The 19127-nt window shown below is 46.4% G+C and overlaps 1 protein-coding gene across 1 annotated transcript in view; it reads left to right on the top strand.

Moving 5' to 3' along the window:
* Positions 1 to 19127, top strand: part of Hephl1 (hephaestin like 1) — a 65057-nt gene that overhangs the window by 22338 nt on the left and 23592 nt on the right. The window contains exons 3-11 of the mRNA XM_032909916.1: positions 4029 to 4241; positions 4519 to 4698; positions 5741 to 5995; positions 8669 to 8837; positions 10345 to 10484; positions 10605 to 10736; positions 12594 to 12805; positions 14809 to 14959; positions 18107 to 18319. Coding sequence (XP_032765807.1) covers positions 4029 to 4241; positions 4519 to 4698; positions 5741 to 5995; positions 8669 to 8837; positions 10345 to 10484; positions 10605 to 10736; positions 12594 to 12805; positions 14809 to 14959; positions 18107 to 18319 — 1665 coding nt within the window. The remainder of the gene's footprint in view (positions 1 to 4028; positions 4242 to 4518; positions 4699 to 5740; positions 5996 to 8668; positions 8838 to 10344; positions 10485 to 10604; positions 10737 to 12593; positions 12806 to 14808; positions 14960 to 18106; positions 18320 to 19127) is intronic.

Here is a 19127-nt window from a genome sequence, read left to right as displayed (position 1 = left end):
GACAAATCTTTCCCCTTTCCTCTTGCAGCCCGAATCATTCCTTCTCAATAACATCAACATTTATGTAGCAATGCCCACCTTTCTAGGAAAAAAAAAGCTTCTGTTTACCATGGCTGCAACAGCTGGACCTCATCTGTGACCATTTGGATCCAACTACCTCTCTGTGCCCTGGGGGAGGAGGAAAAGTGAGACTGGAGATCTGGGCCAGTGTTCAGCAGCTGCTCAAACACCAACAGTGCTAGGCTCCTTTATTCAGTTTCCAGAGAACTGAAACACATTTTACAGTTTTCTTTAATAGGTGCCTCCAACTTCCCAACCCTATCCCTATCCTGGGAGTAAACAAGACCCAGTGTACTCCAGTGTACAGCCCTTGCTCCTCCAGCCTTGGAGTCATCTGGGTTTGCTGACCTCCTCCTTCCCCTTTGATCAGTTTCTATCGGGTTCTGGGAACAAGCTAGTGTCACTGTGAACAGACATTGATGGTGCATAGTAGGACTGCAATGATGAGTGGCCACACGGTCAGCACCTCCCAGACATCCTCCCAGGGGAAGAGCAGAGAAAGGAATTTGGAAGCCAAGCAGCATGTGGGACCAGCATCACTTCCCTACTTTATCTTCACACTCAGTTATGGATCTCAAATGATATTTGTCCTCTTGGAAACTGGCACCATGCCTTTCTGTGGGGCTCCGGCCCCTCCATTTCAGTGGCAGTCACCAGAAGTTCCCCCTGAGAACAAAGCTCACGCAGTGAATTTCGAATCAAAGAATTGTGATTCATACACATACGCATTTCATAATCAAAACAAGAACAGGGGTCCCAGTTGAAGCTTCAGGACAAGGCCCACACCTGACGATCAAGTCCCCTCGTGTCTGCCTCATGTCTGTCTGTCCATGTGCAAACCCATCCACACATCACACTTACAGGGCTTTGGAGAAAGACACCATAAGGCAATAGCATGGAGTTGTTCTTTCTTCAACAGACATGTATCTAGCAACCCTCACAGCAGGCACTGGTATAGACAGTGAGGAGAAATAAACCCTAGTCCGTGGTTTTTACAGACTAATATGAAAACTATACATAAATCAAACGCTTCCATGCTTTCGTCACCGTTTATACATATATGTTAAATGTGAACAATGTTATGACCGAGCAGTAGGCAGCGGCTCTTTGAATAGTTACCATATGCTGGGCACAGTGACAGGCCTTTTAAATGTCATGTCACATAAGCTCCCGTGACTTTACGTGATAGGTATTATAATTTTCATATTTTACATTCTGAAATTCTTTTTTTTTTTTAAAGGAGATTTCCAGGCCTTCTAGCGATGACGTGATCAAGAGAAGGTTTGATTCTAGGCTGTCTAATCTCAGTGTCTAATCTTGTTCTGAAGGCACTTGGAGAACAGACTTAGTTCATGGGTTGCTTGAGCTAGCCCATGCTGACTGTGGAGAGCCACACAGAACACATTTGACCTTTGTCCTGTACTCAGGAAAGATTGTGAGACGACTAAGCAGGGAGTGAAAGCACTGGAGTTGGGATGAGAAAGAGAACTCTTACCACAGAGGTGAAAGGTGCAGGAAAGCCAGCTAGGAAATGAGCGTGGCTTGCAATCTGGGTGAGCGCTGTGACAGCACACGGGGGCAGAGTGGAAGACTGAGAACCAGGCAAGGGGCAAAGAAGGGGAGGCAGGGGAGAGAAGTGCGTTTGCTTCAGACCTGTGGCTTTGGGTGCACGGGGCTGGAGGAAAGCAGGCTGGGAAAATTTATACCGGCTACCCAGAAAGGTGTCAGCACAAGTTCAGCCATGGAGTTCAGGCGTCTTAAAGTCAAGGCGACAGTGCGTCTAGTGGATGGCATTGTGGCGAGGGGTACAGTCATGCAGGGCGGCTGCGCTGGGCACAGGGAGATGGGGCCAGCGTTGTATTTTATTTTGAGCCTTCACATGTGATGAGCGGCAGCAGAGATGAGAGATCCAGAAATGCAGACCGAGAGGAAAGGTCAAGAAGGTCCCTGCAGGAGTCACCTAGGGACTCTTTGAGGGGCTTTGGGGGTTGGGTGATGCAGAGTAGCCTTCTGGAGTTTATCTTTATTTCTCTGTAAAATTAAATCCTTTATCAAGCTAAAAGTCATAAGTCACAGTGGGCTAACTGAGTAAAAATGGCCTTCCTTAAATATCTGCACCTCTTATTGAAAGACAATGCGGAACTCGTGTTTAAAAGACGGAAAATGTAATGTATTTCATATGCAATGTATTATATATAACACCCTCCTACATGATTTTCTCTCAGAACCTCTCACTAGCAATTGTTAAGTTTCCTTTTGCAGAAGGAAGAAATAATATAACTTATTCATATTACGCTGATATACACTAGGTCTATATCTAACAGTATAACCTAAATACGACCTTATTCCTGACAGGATCCAACTAATCTAATTTACATCTTGCTTTTTTATGGAAAATTCCTCTGGCTTTATCACCAGTTATCTCGGGCTTTACCTTTAAGTGTTGTGTAGCATGTAGTTGTTGAAAGTTGGTATCAAAAAGAAATCCAGTTGAATGAGTGAGTGTCAGAGGTCCGCAGACTCTCTCCTCAGTAATCTTGATAGAAAGTCAGGCATAAATTGTTTCAGATCTCACTCCCTGTGTGGGAAGGTGTTAGCGTATGAAATAGATACCAGTATGCACTGGATTGGGCTGCAGTGAAGAACAGATGTGGTCCGTCTGAGGCGTGGCTCAGTGGTAGAGCGCTTGCCTAGAACGCTTGAGGTCCTGGTTTCGGTCCTCAGGACCATGATCCCTGGTGTGCAGTAGGCTTGACTATTGTTTTCCTCTCATAGCCTTCGCTAAACACCAATTACACTTTTATGGTAAAATTTATTAAGAGAATAACATTAGGTTTGGACCATATCTCTCCTTAGGGCTGCCATCTTATTTGAATTGGATTTGTAATATGAACCCCATTCATTAGCATATGGTATATCGAATTCATTGTTGATGATGGACAGTTGGACACATGAGTGATGGCAGTGGACCTGGAGCAGGTCCATTGTGTTCTCTGTCCCTAAGAGTCCTCTGTCCTTTCCAGGAATAGGGAAAGTCCTTTTCATGGAAAGACCTGAAATTCCTTGTTCTTCAGGGCCCCTTAAATCCGTCTCATTATGAAGCTGATTCATTGTCATCTGATGATGATACTGTGCCTTGATTGGTCACTTGCCTTCTGCATACTATTGCCACACTATGTGCACTGAACTTTCCTTAACTGAAAAATTCCATGCAGGAATCTTAGTGATAAAATGTAGCACAGGGTGACTTTCCACACTTTACCTGCTGTGTGACTGATTACACACCTCACCTACTGTGTGATTACACACCTCACCTACTTGTGTGATTACACACCTCACCTATCCTATGATTACACACCTCACCTACTGTGTGATTACACACCTCACCTACTGTGTGATTACACACCTCACCTATCCTATGATTACACACCTTACCTACTGTGCAGTTAACACTCCTAGGTCTCTGCCCGGGTATTCCGATTCCAAATTTCACTCTTCCCGTTGCTTTGTTTTAGTCCCCAGCTGTCCATGTGTCCCTAATACCTACTCCAGTCTTTCTCTCGGGGTGGTAATGTCTCTGGAAGCTGGGAGAAACCCCAAGCCTCCCTTGTCACCTCTTGTGAAACGAGATGAGTCTGTACTAGGCCCCCATGTACATCTCAAGACAATGACAAGTGAGGAGAATTGAAAGCCTCCAGACTGGTACAGCAGGATCACCAGTATCTTTATTAGGAAGACTGTTTCTGGGAGAAGCACTCTGTGTGCTTCTCCTCACTGAGTTGCAGGGGACGTCTCAGCCTTCCAGCTTTACCAGTGAAAACCAGGCTACTAAGAGCTCAGTGGGCTTCAAGTTCTACAGCGAATGCATTTAAATTCATTTCCGTTTGATTTCAAAGCTCTGCTCTCTCTACTGTAGCATAAAAATCTCTGGGTTTTAATGTCCGCTTTCCTTTTCTTTTGACTAAAAGGAGCCTTATACCCAGATGGGACGTCTGGAAAGAACAAGGAGGATGACATGGTCCCCCCTGGCAAAAACTACACCTATGTCTGGCCGGTGAGAGAAGAATATGCACCCGCTCCGGCAGATGCCAACTGCCTGACCTGGGTGTATCACTCACACATTGATGCCCCCAAGGATATCTGCTCTGGGCTAATTGGACCCCTGCTGGTGTGTAAGGAAGGTAGGCAGGCAGTCCCCACCCCCAAAAGCTTCTTCCTAGGTGTGTCGATTTTAGGGAGTATCTAGGCCTCTGTGTTCTCAGTGCTCAAGACTTCTGCTTCGTGACTTTTCTACAGTCCTGTCATTCGCACCAGAGCTGGCTTCTGCTTGCACGTTATGGGATGCAAGTTACCCTTGATTATCCCTGTCACGTTTACTGAACACGGCTGGCAGGAGAGGGGCCTGCCCTGAGGTTTAGCTTACCTCTAACTGCTTTACGCTCTTGGTGTTCCTTAAAGGTGTACTGAACAGACACTCAGGGGCGAGGACTGACGTGGACCGAGAGTTTGTCATCATGTTCACTCTGGTGGATGAGAACCAGAGCTGGTACCTGGATGACAACATCAGGCAGTTCTGCACTAATCCCAGTTCTGTTGACAAAAGCGACGCTGTTTTCCAGAGGAGCAACAAGATGCATGGTGAGTGTGTACCGTGGTACATAACAGGGCTTTCTGCATGAAGGGTACTTCAGGGAAGCAAGACACACGGAAACCCTAGACCTCACTGTGTAAGATGTGTGGCTTTGGATGACAGTGATTTGGTATAAGACACAGCACAAACACTGTGAATCCCAATAGTCTGAGAAAGAAAGGAAAGGCCATATACACAAGCTACATTAGTGGGACGGACAAGACGGTGGTATAGAAAACAGAGAGGAAACAACGTTTTGGGAAGGTCAAGGAGGCCGGAAGGAGGCATTGGATTCCCTGGAACCAGAGTGAGCCACATTTGTGGGTGCTGGGAATCAAATCAGGTCTTCTTTAAGAAGAGCGAGTGCTCCTAAGTACTGAACCATTTTTCTGGCCCCAAGATAATCTTTTGATTTATTCTGTACATAGTGTATCTTGGTCATATCCACTCTACTTCTTTCTCCAAGGATCTCCATCATATTTCTGTCCCAACCTCATATGTTCCTTTTAAAATTTGTCTATACTTACTGAGCCTGAGTAATGCTTCCCATAATTGCAGGAGCATGGCATGGCCACCTACTGGGCCATGGGCCACCTATCAATGACCATCCTCCTAGAGCAAAGGGGTTCTTCCTTCCTCAGTATCCACCAACTGCCAGATACACACCTGATGCTCCTGACTGCCCACCCTTATCTATGCTGGGATGGTGAAGTGTTAATTCTGCACAAGTACCACGGATGCTGGGCACACAGCAGTGCCTCTGCCACACCCCGTCCAGAAGGGAGCATTTCACAGTGCCTGCCCTCCCATCCTGTCACTCCATCACAGTGTTTTCTGAGCCTTCCCAGGGGAGGGTTCATAAAGATGTCCCATTTAGGACTCAGCTCTCAGAGTCCCTTATCCTTAGCATTTTAAATAGTGGGGTTCATTTGGATTGGGGGGATTGCTGCTGGAGAGAATTATAGGAAAGACCCCCACACAGATCGCCCAGCTTCGGTCCTGCTTGCATCTGTAGGGGCGTGTCTTTCACGGGTGTGTTTGTGTTTGCAGCCCTCAATGGATTCCTTTTTGGAAACTTGCCCGAGCCTGAGATGTGTGTTGGTGAATCTGTGTCCTGGCACCTGTTTGGGATGGGGAATGAGATAGACATCCATTCCATCTATTTTTATGGTAACACCTTCATCACCAGAGGGCACCGGGCGGATGTTGTCAACCTGTTTCCAGCCACGTTCCTCACGACAGAAATGATAGTGGAGAATCCTGGGAAATGGATGATAACTTGCCAAGTTAGTGACCACCTGCAAGGTAAACTGGATGGAGGCTGCTGTGGAGGGGCTCGGGATGGGGCCTGTCATCCTGGACTACCAGCCCAGGAGTGGGTTCCTCCACGGTAGAGTTCCACACGCGTCACTTTTACTTACATATTTAGCACCTGCGAAACAGTGTGCATTCAGCATTCTCTATCTGTGTTTATTGTGATGTTCTTAAGATTAGTTTGGAGCCTTAAAGGAACTTAGAAACGAGTACTTAAACAGTTACAAGGTTCACAAAGTGCGAGACGTACATTCCCCATAGGTGTGCCACTCACTTCTGCAGAGAAGTCCACAGGGCTCCCGGGGAGTAAGCCTCTGATGAGCCGAGATAGAGGGAGGACCTGGATGGAAGAAGGGACAAAGGGCCACACGAACTGAAAAAGTCCGTGTTCTCTTCCAGTGACTGGAAAGGAAACAGTTCACATTTGACACTGGAAAAGTCCTTGCTAAGAACAGGCATTGATTCCCCACCCAATCCTTGAATTTCCCTTCGTTAATCTTTAACTCTTTGTGTCAGTTCCGCTCAGCTCCAAAACGTCTCTGTTGGAACATTCTTTCTATTGAGACAAAAGTCCATTGGCAAATTCTGTGCTTGGGAGGTGGGCTTTACAGAGAAAGAAAGAAAAAGCTGACTTATGTGCCTGCTGGATATCTCGGTCTTGATTATTTGGGACAACCCAAAGTAACTCTTCACTTGACATGAGGTTTGTGAAGAAAGAGCGATGGGGGAGACTGGGGAGGTAGATGGGCCCTGCAGGAAGGGGTTTCAATGGCCGGGCTGAGGTGATGGGCATCTGCAGGCAGGTGTGCTATCTACACCCTGGGATACACTGCTGCTGTACTGCGGTCAGCGCAGTGGCTTGGGAAGATTGACATCAACACATACATGCAGAACGTACCCCATGGGGGAGCCCGGGGCCCTGTGCACCAGCCGAGGGGCAGCAGCAGAGTTACACTGTGCAGGGAGGTCTGTTCTCAGGCGGTAAAAACAGGAAGAGGAAACAGTGACAGAGATCCAGAAGGAAAACATCTGGTTAAATGTGGATGTTACTACCACACACAGATGCTAACAGGTAGAATCCTGACATTCAGGGCACGCTGATACCATTTTCTTGTTTCTATTACTCTTCTGCAGTTAATCCTGGTGTCAGTCAGCTGGATTATCCAAACTAAACTCAGCCTCGTTAGTGCACTCTGGACACTGGCACTAGTATGGAAAGACCAAATTCTTTTTAGACTTATTTATTTTATTTTCATGAACTTGAGTGTTTGCATTCTATCTATGCAAACACACACACACACACACACACACACACACACACACACACACATCCTCTGGGATGGGAGTTATATATGGTTGTGAGCCACCATGGTGTTGAGAATTGAAACTGAGTCCTCTAAGAGCAGCTGGCACTGTTAACCGTTGAACCCTCTCTCCAGTCCCCACGATCCTCTTCTTAATGTAGCACTCTTAAATTTGGGAAGAAACTCTCTGATATAGGAATTCAAAATCCAGATTTAAACCAAGACAAGAGCAACCTTTGGCCAATATTTGTAGCCATGAGTGGATATTTATACACTGACCAATATAAAATATTGAATTGCCCATACTCTGAAAAATATTATAAAACTACAAATTTATGCAATTTTATTTTTTAAAAGATTTAATCATATTTTATGTGTAGGAGTAGTTGCTTACATGCATGTCCCTGAATCATGTGCATAAAATATTCGTGGAGGTCAGAAGAGGCAGTTGGATCCCTCACAACTGGAGTTATAGACAGATGTGAGCTACCTACCAGGTGGGGCTGGGGACCCAACCTAGATCTTCTACAAGAGCAGCAAGTGCTCTTCACCACTGAGCCATCTCTCTCCAGCCCTATAATTTGCTTTTGTAAAACCAACAGTCCCATCTAGAGATCTCGCTATTCTTCGTGAGACGCCGCTGGTCTGTTTCTGGTTCCCTGTAGCTCATTTTCCCACGCATTGATGTATTTCAGTAGTGTTTCCTTGTGAGTGAGCAGAGGGACTTTATCCATGTTGGGGCCTTCAATGTCACAGCAAGATGACCACCGATGCCCCTGTACTGCTCAGCACTTCTCCTCGCTCTCCCATTTGTTATAACAGTTTACAGATATGTCTTCCCAAACTCCTGGATTTGGAATGCCTGTGCCAGAGTTGGATCTGTTTTGTTTTTTTTTTTAAGTTTCAGACCCACACTGCTTGATTCCCTACCATCACTGTTTCTCATCCACCCACAGTGTGTGAGCACGTCTGCCCTCCATCTGCCTGACAACCCTAGGAATTATGACGCTTAGATTGTGTCTCTGCTGTCAGTGAACAATGGTGCTGCATAACTGTGATTAAGACAGACTTTTCCATTTGTTTACTGGCTGGTGTCATTTCTTTTCTGAACAACCCGTTTCTGCCCTCCACCCATTTCCTATGGGGGATTTTTTTTATGTTTAAAATGATTAACTTTTAACTTTTAAATATTTATTGCATGCAAATATATTGACTGCCCCGTATTTATCCTTTCTTGCTAACTTTGTTTATCATCCAATTTTCTGTATAAAAGTTTCAATGCTGATGAGGTCAAACCTGTTCCCTTTCTCCTGGGCATCTTATCCATGCCGTGTTTGGCGTGTGTTTCCTCCTTCTGCAGCTGGCATGCTGGGACAGTACAATGTGGGTAACTGCAGGGGTAATGCTCCTCACCCGAAGATGCGGGGCCAACAGAGGCGCTACTTCATAGCGGCTGAAAAAGTCCTCTGGGATTATGGTCCCCAGGGCTACGATAAGTTCACTGGATTTCCCCTGAATACATCTGGCAGGTAAGGATGCTGTTGGTGTTTCTAAGTCTCTCTCCAGGGCAGGGTGCAGCACGCTTTCCCCTGTGATCTCACTGCGTCTCGGATGGCAGATATCATGATGTCGGAGCTGCTACAGTTCTTATCGTGGACACTGCTGAGAACTGGGAGAACGGTTGTTTGTGATTGTTGGCTAGATCAGAACTCAAGAAAAAGACATTCACTCACTCACTTGTTTATTAACTGAGCCATCACTCGTTCAATTAATTTATTCCTTCACTTACAGACTCACTTGTCTGCCCATTAGCTAGCCATTCATTCTCTCTCTCATTCTCATTCATTCACAGATCCACTAACTTATTCATTCACTCACTCACTCACTCACTTGCTTTTTGGTTTGTTTTGTTTTTTATCAAACATTTCCTTAGCACCTCCTATGTGCAAACAATGGCCGTCAAGGCCATTTGAAACACGGAGCTACAGAATGCCCATGTAGAACAGTATCAGAAAGGGGACAAGGCAGGACTCTGTATAGAGAGAAGCCGCTGTGGTCTGAAGGCCTTCTTGTGTAAGCTCCACAGCCTCTCGGGCCTTTGCCTCCTTGTCCAGTTAAATGCTCTGAAACCCAAGTCCAGTGTTTCCTCTTAGTGGAAATCTCCACCTCCCCAGTCTTGAGTCTCTTGGCTTCCATAGTACATAGTATTTTTCAAGTTGACATAAAAATAATTTTGTTTTATGCATATAGGTAGTTGTCCTTTATGTATATGTCTGTGCAAGCCTGATGCCCGTGGAGGACAGAAGATGCTGTCAGATCCCCTGGAACTGGAGTTGCAGATAGTTGAGAGCCATCATGTGGGTGGTGGGAACCAAACTTGAGTCTTCTGGGAGAGCAGCCAGTGCTCCGAGCCTCTTTTCAAGATGATTTTTCAGAAAGTGGCTGCGAACTTGTGACTTACAGTCTTGGGTGGTGACAGCTTGGATACCTTAAGAGGCACAGAGAGTCATTGCGCTTCAGAATTTAGAAATTAGGCATTTCAGGCATATCGTTTATAGACACTTCTCCATGGGTTAAACCATTTAATTAACTAGACATCGTGCCTTGGTCTCCATTTCTTAATCACGTCAGGTGTAAAAGAGTTTCTTACATACAAAGCCTATTCATTGGCTTTAGCGAGAGCTACAGGGATGTTTGCTCTACAGAGAAAGGAAGCAGCTCCTTACTGCTTTTTAGGGCAGTGTTCTGGAACCCAATTGTTTGTAAATGAGGGTTTTCCTGTGACTTCTCTGGTTGTGGGGCCTCTGGGGAGTGAGGTGCAAAGGTGAGGAGGGAAATGGGCTTGAGAACCAGCCCCAGGGTTGTCAGTGATCCGGAGGCTGAGCTGTCAGTGATCCCAGGGCTGTGTTGTGCTGAGGCCTGCGCAGGCTTTGCTGGGGAGGGGTGGTGCCTAGGAGAGATGTAGAGTGAGGTCTGTGAGGACTGCACTGAGAGATGAGTCTGGATGTCTTCTCAGAGTCCCATGTCTTTCCCCAGTGACTCTGCAGTGTACTTCACACAAGCTGACAACAGAATAGGAGGAAAGTATTGGAAGGCTCGGTACACGGAGTACGTGGATGCCACTTTCAGTAGAAGAAAGATGCCCTCGGATTCGGAAGCCCATCTTGGAATCCTCGGTACGTGCATCCTGATATTTGATGGGGGTGCGCTCACCTGGGAGCAGACATCTTCGCAGAGCGACTCTTCTGCTCACTCTGATTTACTTCGTCTTTTCATCCTCTCCTCTGGCTTCCCAGGTCCAGTCATCAAGGCAGAGGTGGGCGACATCCTGCTAGTGACCTTTGCCAACAAAGCTGACAAGGTCTACAGCATTTTACCCCATGGTGTGTTCTATGACAAGGCATCAGATGCAGGGCCGAATGTTGATGGTAAGTCTCAAGCCAGCTTCCCAAGGACAGTGTGAGTGAGGAACGGATTGCGAAAGAGACAGGGGCACAGGGATGATGTCTCAGAAGGTAGATGCTTGCTGTGCAAGCATGAAGGCCTAAGGTTGGATTCCCAGTGCCCACACTGCTGAGAGCAAATGGAGCATGTGTATGACTCCGATGTTGGTGTGTGTGTGTGTGTGTGTGTGTGTGTGTGTGTGTGTGTGTGTGTACGAGAGTGTGTAAAAAGGAAGATCCCTGAAGCTCATTGGGTGGTCATTGTAGAAACCAGTGAGCTACATGTTCAATGGCCCTGTCTGAAAAACTAAGGTGGAGAATGATGGAGAAAGATGTTCAAAGTTGACCTCTGACCTCTCAATGAATGCACCCACATGTTCATCCCCCCATATGAACAACTATATCCACTATACACACAAGAAGGAGGAAGTTTGGTTCGAGTCTCTGGTCCCTTCTCTTCCCAACTCTGAGCAAGTCTTTAAATTATGTGGACGTGCTTCTTGCCTGTCAATTCCAGATTATAACAGCACCCTCACAGGGCTTTGGACAGGACTGAGCACATTCAGGCCTAGGCTAAGCCTACAGTTATCTCTTAGGAAAGTTTAGTTTCTTACCTTTCCCTCAGTGCCAAAAAGACTGATTACACAGTCTTGCCCAGTTCCCCAACATGGAGAACTGCAGGAGATTCTGCTGGTGAGATGAGACATGAGGATAATAATCTGATCTCAGCGTTTAGTTGACAAAAACGTGTACCATGTATGTATCCACCAGCAGATACTTACTGAAAACATTCAGTATTGTCGGCTGCTATCTACAGCCTCTGTCCCTCACAGGGCGGAGAGCACAGGCTCTTTGTGCACACAAGGGGTGGCAGGAACTTCTTACGGGAGACTGCAGGTGTGTGGCGCATGTCCTACCTCTGCACTGGACAACATGGCCACCGGAGATAACGCCTTGTGATCTAGAATAGAGCCAGGCCCAGGGGAGAGCAAGCTTGACGGTGACGCTGATGGTTGAAGCAGGACAGAGGGTGGAGATGCTCCCTCAGACTCACGTTGCCTCCTGTGCTCACTGCACCCCTGCCTGCCTTCCTCACCCCCAATTCAAGATGCTCAGGGTAACTGGAACAGGAGGGACACTCACAGTTCACACGGGCGACAGCAGGGACAGCAGTGATCTCTACATTTTCCATTTTGTTGCCTGTTTGCAGCTCTGAACCCCGGTCACACGCTCACACACTCGCTTCTGTTGTTTGGTTTAATCGCTGTACTTGCACACTGCCCCCTCATGTTGTAAGCTCGTTAAAGAGAGTGCTCTGGTTTAACAATTTGCTTTTTAATTCTTATGTATGTACGTATGTCTGTGCATGTATACATGCAGTACATGCATTCCTACTAGGAACAGAAGAGGGCATCGGGTCTCCTGCAGCTCGAGCGGGCAGTGTGAGCCACCTGATACTCAAGTGCTGGGACTTGAACTCAGGTCCTCTGCAAGAGCAGTACACTCCCTTAACTGCTGAGCCTTCTTTCCAGCCCCCAAAGATCGGATTCTTGCTTAACTCTTCAGGGTATCTGAGTTTGATGCATTTCACATAGAAGATATTTGGTGGTATCTTACTGAGTTGTATTTAATTGTGTGAATGGAATACTATAATTCTCTTAGTACCAGCTGAACATGGCATGGATACAATATAGGATATAATCTGTGAAGAAGAAAACACTTCAATTTCAACTTCTATCACATAAAATAGCATCTGAGGTCCAAAGATCTCAGGGTAGAAATTTGTACCTCGGCAAGCTTGACGTTCTTGGCTGTGTGAAACTGTTTCATTTGCATCCTCAGGATTTCTGAAACCAGGGGCTCATGTCAAGCCCGGTGAAACCTTCACCTACCGGTGGACAGTGCCAGAAAGCGTCAGCCCGACAGATGACGACCCCCCGTGCCTGACCTATCTTTATTTCTCAGCGGTCCAGCCGATCAAGGACACTAGTGCTGGGCTTGTGGGGCCTTTGTTGGTCTGCAAAAAGGGCACGCTCAATGCCGATGGGACACAGGTAGGCCGACAGTGTCACCACGCTCTTCCCAGGGGTGTAGGTGGGAGGGACCAGCAGCCTGGCTGGAGACCAAGCAGCAACAGCCAGTAACAAAACAGGGTCCCTTCCTTCTGCAACTGACTTTCCATGGTTCTTTTTGAGATTCTGACCCATACCTTATCCTTTCTGCTTGTGGTGTCGCTGGTATTTGGTTGCCTTCCTTACCTGTATGTTGCCTCGATTCTGGAACCTTCAGAGATCTATATGGGTATGTGATTGGATCTTTCTTGCTGGGTGAGGTTTCTTGGACTTGGGCACATCTGTGAACATTTCCAGCATCTTTTATCCAAATGCTGCAGACCAGTCCAATCAGAATCTCCCGGTGATTCCAGTCTGTGCCAAAGCTGAGGGTTGCTGTAAGAAACTGGAAATTAATCATGGGGCTGAGGAAGAGAGGGTGCGTAGATAGCTAATGTCCAAGTCCCAACTCTGAAACAGTACAGAGGGTGGTGTGGATGCCCACACGTTAGAGCCAGGTGGTTGCAGTGATGGATGGACAAGGGCAGGATCTCACGCTGCCTCTTCACAGCTGGAACTAATGGATGAATTGTGGAAAATCTGCCCACTCAACAGCTTACCTCGACAATTACCTCCTAGTCAGAGAGAGCAGGGCAATTTACTCAAACACTGTATCTCAGGGTATCTGGCATTGCACAGGCCGTTGTGTGGACTCAAGGACTGTCTAACTGGGCTTTAAGGGCAGAAGACATCCTGATCTATCTTGGACTGTCAGCTATCCCTGAGAGGGAGCAACGGTGGGAAGTCTACATGTGTAACGCATTGAACATGTGCCCTGGGCCTCAATGGCAAGAGAAGGCAGTGCAGGGTGGTTTGTATTTTAAAGGTGGAGAAACTGAGACTCAGGGACACTGAATGTGACTCCAGGAACTATTCCTAGTAAGTCTGATGGTCATCAGAACATAGGACTTGGCCTCTAACCCTTCTTCTCCCCGGTATACTAACCTGCTCCTCACTGTGTTGGGAAATCCTGAGCCTAAAGGGCTAAGGGCCAGAAGTACAGGTGAAGAGCCTCGCTTTCACTTCTCACACCGTACCTACTCAATGGAAACGGAGTGAAAATTAGAAACGAAAAACTCAATGACAAATTGGAGTTTGCAGAGGACGTTGCTACGACAAATACCATTCTTAGTGAGACTGCTTATTCAAAACCCACGAAAACAGACCAAAAAAAAAAAAAAAAAAACCCAAATGAACAAACAAAAGCCTGCAGTTAAGAACCTGATATTTGGTTGAGAGAGAAAAAGCATTTGGCCCCAAATAAAGCCATTTGTGTAAAACGTGCCTTAGAATGTATGTCAGTCTCTCTGTAGACCGAAACCTGCTCACAATTCTTCTGGGTAGGTAGAGAGAAGGAGGGGTTTAGAGAAGAGTGTTTCTTTCCAGTCAGTTGTCACTCTCTCCCAGAGGTGAAGGGGTGTCATAGGGTATGGTCAGGTGACATAAGGTTGATTTCTGACCATTATTGCCCTCCACACAACCACTCAATTAAACCCCCAAATTCCATGTTGTCTCATTCCTTCTTCCCTACTTTCTTTCCTATTTCCCTTCCTCCACTTCTTCCTTCTTCCTCTCCTCACTCTCTGTTTTTTTCCACACACAATAACAGAAATGTGTAGAATACAGGTAGAGCGGTGGGTAGGGAAGGGCCACTGAGCCTACATCATGTCACTGAGAGAAGCAATAGTTTCGAAAGCATTGCTAAGGAGCACTGTGAGGCAAGCAACAGCATAGAAAGTGAGAGACAGCACAGAGGGTGGTGTGGATGGCAGGCATGTTAGAGACAGGCGGACAAGGGACAGGCAGACAAGGGACAGGCCGCACTCAGCGTCCTGATTTATGAAATGATGGGTAAATCTATAGCTAACATTGACAATCCATTTTGGTGAATTTTAGAACTAATTCAAGCTGTGTGATGTATGTCTTTGGTTCTTCATCCCCTTTAGAAAGGAATCGACAAGGAGTTTTACCTACTGTTCACAGTCTTTGATGAGAATTTCAGCAGCTATCTTGATGAAAACATCCAGAAGTTTACTTGGCATCCATTCAGTGTCGACAAAGAGGACAAGGAGTTTGTGAAATCCAACCGGATGCATGGTGAGAGAGACTGGGCTGAGGCTGGGGAATGCTACTGAGCCTGCCTCATTTTGGTGCCTTTGCTATCACTCCTGGTCAGGAGGTAAACCATTTCACTCTTTCAGATTCATGAGCTCCCAGAGATACTGTGGGTCTGACACTTCTAAAACATTGTGGCATTGGACACAGAGCCAAAGCAAAGTAACAAAGAACACAGAAGAGCCAAAGTATAGAAAGTGACTGGCAAAGTCCCACATCCAGTCTGATAACAGGAGATCATGGGGAATGATCTCTCTCTCTCTCTCTCTCTCTCTCTCTCTCTCACACACACACACACACACACACACACACACACACACACACACCCTAAGTGTTCTGAATCAATTACAATGAGCACCTGCTGCAAGGATTACTTTGCCAAACACGAGCGGCTCACACGGCACCTTAACTTGGGATTAATGACACCATGGCATAATGGCAAGCCACCCAGTGATTGTCTGTGACTAGCATTGGTTTCAGCCATGTTGCCTAATGCAGCCAGGGAGCAAGCCAGAGGCCAGACTCCAGAACACAAGGAGCAAGCGGCTGCCCAACTTGCTAACACACTGTAACATTTCAGTGCATGCATGGGAGGCGCTGAGGCCTCCCATTTCCCTTCCAAGCAAAATACTGGTTTATCACCCTTAAACACAATATAGGAGAATGCATACTCCCAAGACCCTCCCACTTCAGGAAGTTCCCAAAGTCCAAGGCCACAATAACCCTCAGTAACCAGGTCTCAGACTTCCATGATTCCCAGTACTGAGGTCTAACAGAGCCCCCACTTGGACCTGTGGGAGTTGGGGAGCAATGAGTTTCAGTAACAGATTCCAGGAGAGCTCTGCTGTAGCTAAACTAGGTTTTAGTTCCAAACTCGTTTGCATGGCGCGGAAGGGAGAAAACCAAAGACTGAGGATAAAGGGCTTCCTATGTTGCTCTGCCGTGGGCTGTGTGTATTCAAATGGTATTCATGAGTGAGTGAGTGAATGAAAGGTCTGGAAATAGAAGCATTAAATGCATGCTTAGAGTCAGGGAAGATTCTCTTTGACCTCAGCCAAGTGCGGCAGCACTATTTCCAACTCCGTAGACAAGATTTAGTTTAAAAAAAATTATCATTATCTCTTTAAAAATATAGGTTTCCTTAGACACCCCAGGGCTTTCAACTAATAACCCTAAAGTTAAGTACACTTGGTGAGTACCACAGATTTAATGGACAGACACAGAAATGAAAGGAAATGTTACTCACAAGAAGGTCATATGAGAAGACCATTGATGTGTGGAAGCTAGTCTTCCCTGCTTATGCATTGGCTGGGACACCAAGTGTGCATCATAGTTACACGAACTCTCCAGTTAAACACTCAGTCATAGCATTCATCCATACTGAATCGGAGGTAACGTTTCAAAACCATCCAAAAGGCACTGTGCTAGAGAGCTACCACTGATGGACTGGGATCCATAGACAAGGCAACAGTAACTGATCACCCTGAAAGCATGGGCTTGTTCATTTTCTTAGCTATTTCCTTGATGCTGGGTGGGGTCTTTCTTTTTTTTTTTTCTTTTTTTCTTTTTTTTTCTTTCCTGCTGACAAAAATGCCCGGCAAAAGCAACTTAAGGGAGGAAGGGTTTATTCTGGCTCAGAGTCTGAGCAGACCATCCACCATGGAGAGGAAAACATGGTACCAGGAGCAAGAGGCAGCTGCTCACGTTGTACTCAGAGTCAGAAAACTGGGAGTTAGAAGGAGGAGGGAAAGGGAGGGAGAAAGAGAGGGGAAGAGGAATAGAGAGGGGTGGGCAGAGGGAAGGAGGGGGAGAAGGGGGTGAGGGAGAGCAAGAGAGGGAGAAGGGGGAAAAAGAGGGTGAGAGGAAAAGGGGAAAGAGAAAAGAGAGAAGGAGAGAAAGAGACTGAGAAAGAGAAGGGGAGAGAGGGAGAGGGAGAGAGAGAGGGAGAGGGAGAGAGAGATTGGGAAACAGAAAGTAATGTTGTCATACTGGCAATCAGTGTGCTTTCTCCATTTTATTCTGTCCAGGGAGGGCATCTTCTCCCTCAGCAAACCTCTCTGGAGATGTCCTCACAGGTACACCTAGAGGTGTGTCTCCTAGGTGATTCCCAGTCTGGTCAAGTCATCAGTGAACATTACCATCACAGTCCTCATGCTCGCACAACCCACAGACCTCCCAGTTGTCTCAGGGGGTAAGGCAGTGAGCGTTACCGTACACCAGGCTTATTTATGTTACACTCTAACCTTCCCAACACACACGGCTTCCTGATCAACCCCAATCTGTGTCCACTGGTCACATCAGCAAATGCGATGCCTGTTTTCTGAAGCACTTCCTAATGACTCAGCAGCTATGAACTCTGCAAATGAGCGCCTGATAGCTTCGAGAAGCGAATGCAAAGCCACTCCAAATGAGAGTCTGTGTGAATCAAAGGACTGACCTCAGTGGGTTAACTCAGGAAGTCGCCTGAGACAAGGAGATAACAGGGCGAGAACCTCAAAGAAAATTATTTTATATCAAGAACTTTCCAGACGAATATGGGGAGATAATGAAGTCAATCGACAATAGTTTTTGAGAATTATCTTAATTATTTTATTATGTGATTGGCATTTTGCCTGCATATTTGCTCATGCATCATGTGGCCCACAGAAACCAGAAGAGGGATTTGGATCCCTGGGTCTAGCGTTACAAATGGTTGCACCAGGTTAGTTCTCAGCCATGGGGGTCCTCTGGAAGAGGAGCCAGTGCTCTTAACCATGGAGCCATTTCTCCAGTCTCCTCCAATGACATTCTTATAAGGACGGTGCTCTTGTGACATGCCAATGTGTTAAAAAAAAATGCAAAAACCAACCTGGTTTGTTCTTTAGAGAGTCTTAGAATTCCAGTCTTAGAACATGTGTTGCTAATTTTAATGTGTTTTACAATTTTAGTATATTTTCAGATTTCTTGTTAGTTCTAGTCACCTTGTAGCATGTTTTCTAGTAGTAGTCATTCTCTAATAGCAAGGATCTTATGTCCAGCTCACATGCTTGAGATTGTCTCACAAGCACCCTGATAAGTACGCTATGAGACGGTGTTTGCCGTACGACTGGAATTACAGTGGACACTCACTCTCTTCTCCCTTCCTCTTAGCTATTAATGGCTACATGTACGGCAACCAGCCAGGCCTAAGCATGTGCAAGAAGGACAGAGTTTCCTGGCACTTAATTGGAATGGGCACCGACACAGACATGCATGGAGTTTATTTCCAAGGCAACACCATCCACCTACGAGGGACTCATCGGGACTCCCTGGCTCTGTTTCCCCATATGTCCACAACGGCATTCATGCAGCCAGACCATTCAGGTAAAGTTGCCAGGGCCATCTCAGGTGGGCAGATTCAATGGGTCGCCATAAAATCCTCCTCCAAGAAAAACCAGCAGGCCTTGGCACTTCGAAGGCTCTAGAAACAGATATAGTTTGAATGGAGTCAGATGTCTGGCTATTTCAGTGCAAACGTAGAGTGTAAAAGATAGAGGAGTTGCTAACGAAGAACCAGAGTTGAGAGTCCTTTGCATGACTTTGTTCACAAATCCTAGGTGAGCTGCATAAACGTTAGGCAAATTAGCATGAATCTAGTGGAACCCACACGAACCCTAGTTGAGTCCATGTGAATATTGGGTTAACACACATGAACCCTGGGGAGTCCAGTGAATCCAGGTGAACCCAGGTGAACCCCTGGTGAATTCATGTGAACCCCAGCTGAATCCCCATGAATCTGAGGTAAATCCTTGTGAACACTAGGCAAATACGTTAATTCATATCCATGAGAGAAATCCCTGTTAGATAGAAACCAGAACTTCATGCTCTCATTAAGCACAAACATGGCTGAGGTTATCCCCTGAAGCGTCTACCTGACATGGACAGCCTAGTGGACGCTGTAGGCTACGAAGCCGTGGATGTAGCTTTCACGGTAGCCTGGTGTCCTTCCCCTGGGGATGGACTGTGGTTTGGGGATGAGTTATTGAAGACTGATTTTCCCCTCATTCTGTTGAGCATCCTTGCTCTCCCTAGAAGCAAAGCTGCCTTGGGTTTAGAGTCCATGTTGTTTCTGGAACCTCTTCCTACCCTCAGAGATTCCACATTAAAGGGGCCATTAGGACAGTTTTAGAAA

Source organism: Rattus rattus, chromosome 8 (genome assembly GCF_011064425.1).
Source record: "Rattus rattus isolate New Zealand chromosome 8, Rrattus_CSIRO_v1, whole genome shotgun sequence".
Classification (NCBI taxonomy): Eukaryota; Metazoa; Chordata; class Mammalia; order Rodentia; family Muridae; genus Rattus; species Rattus rattus.
Note: the sequence above shows the minus strand (reverse complement) of the source record. Positions and strands in the feature narration are given on the sequence as shown.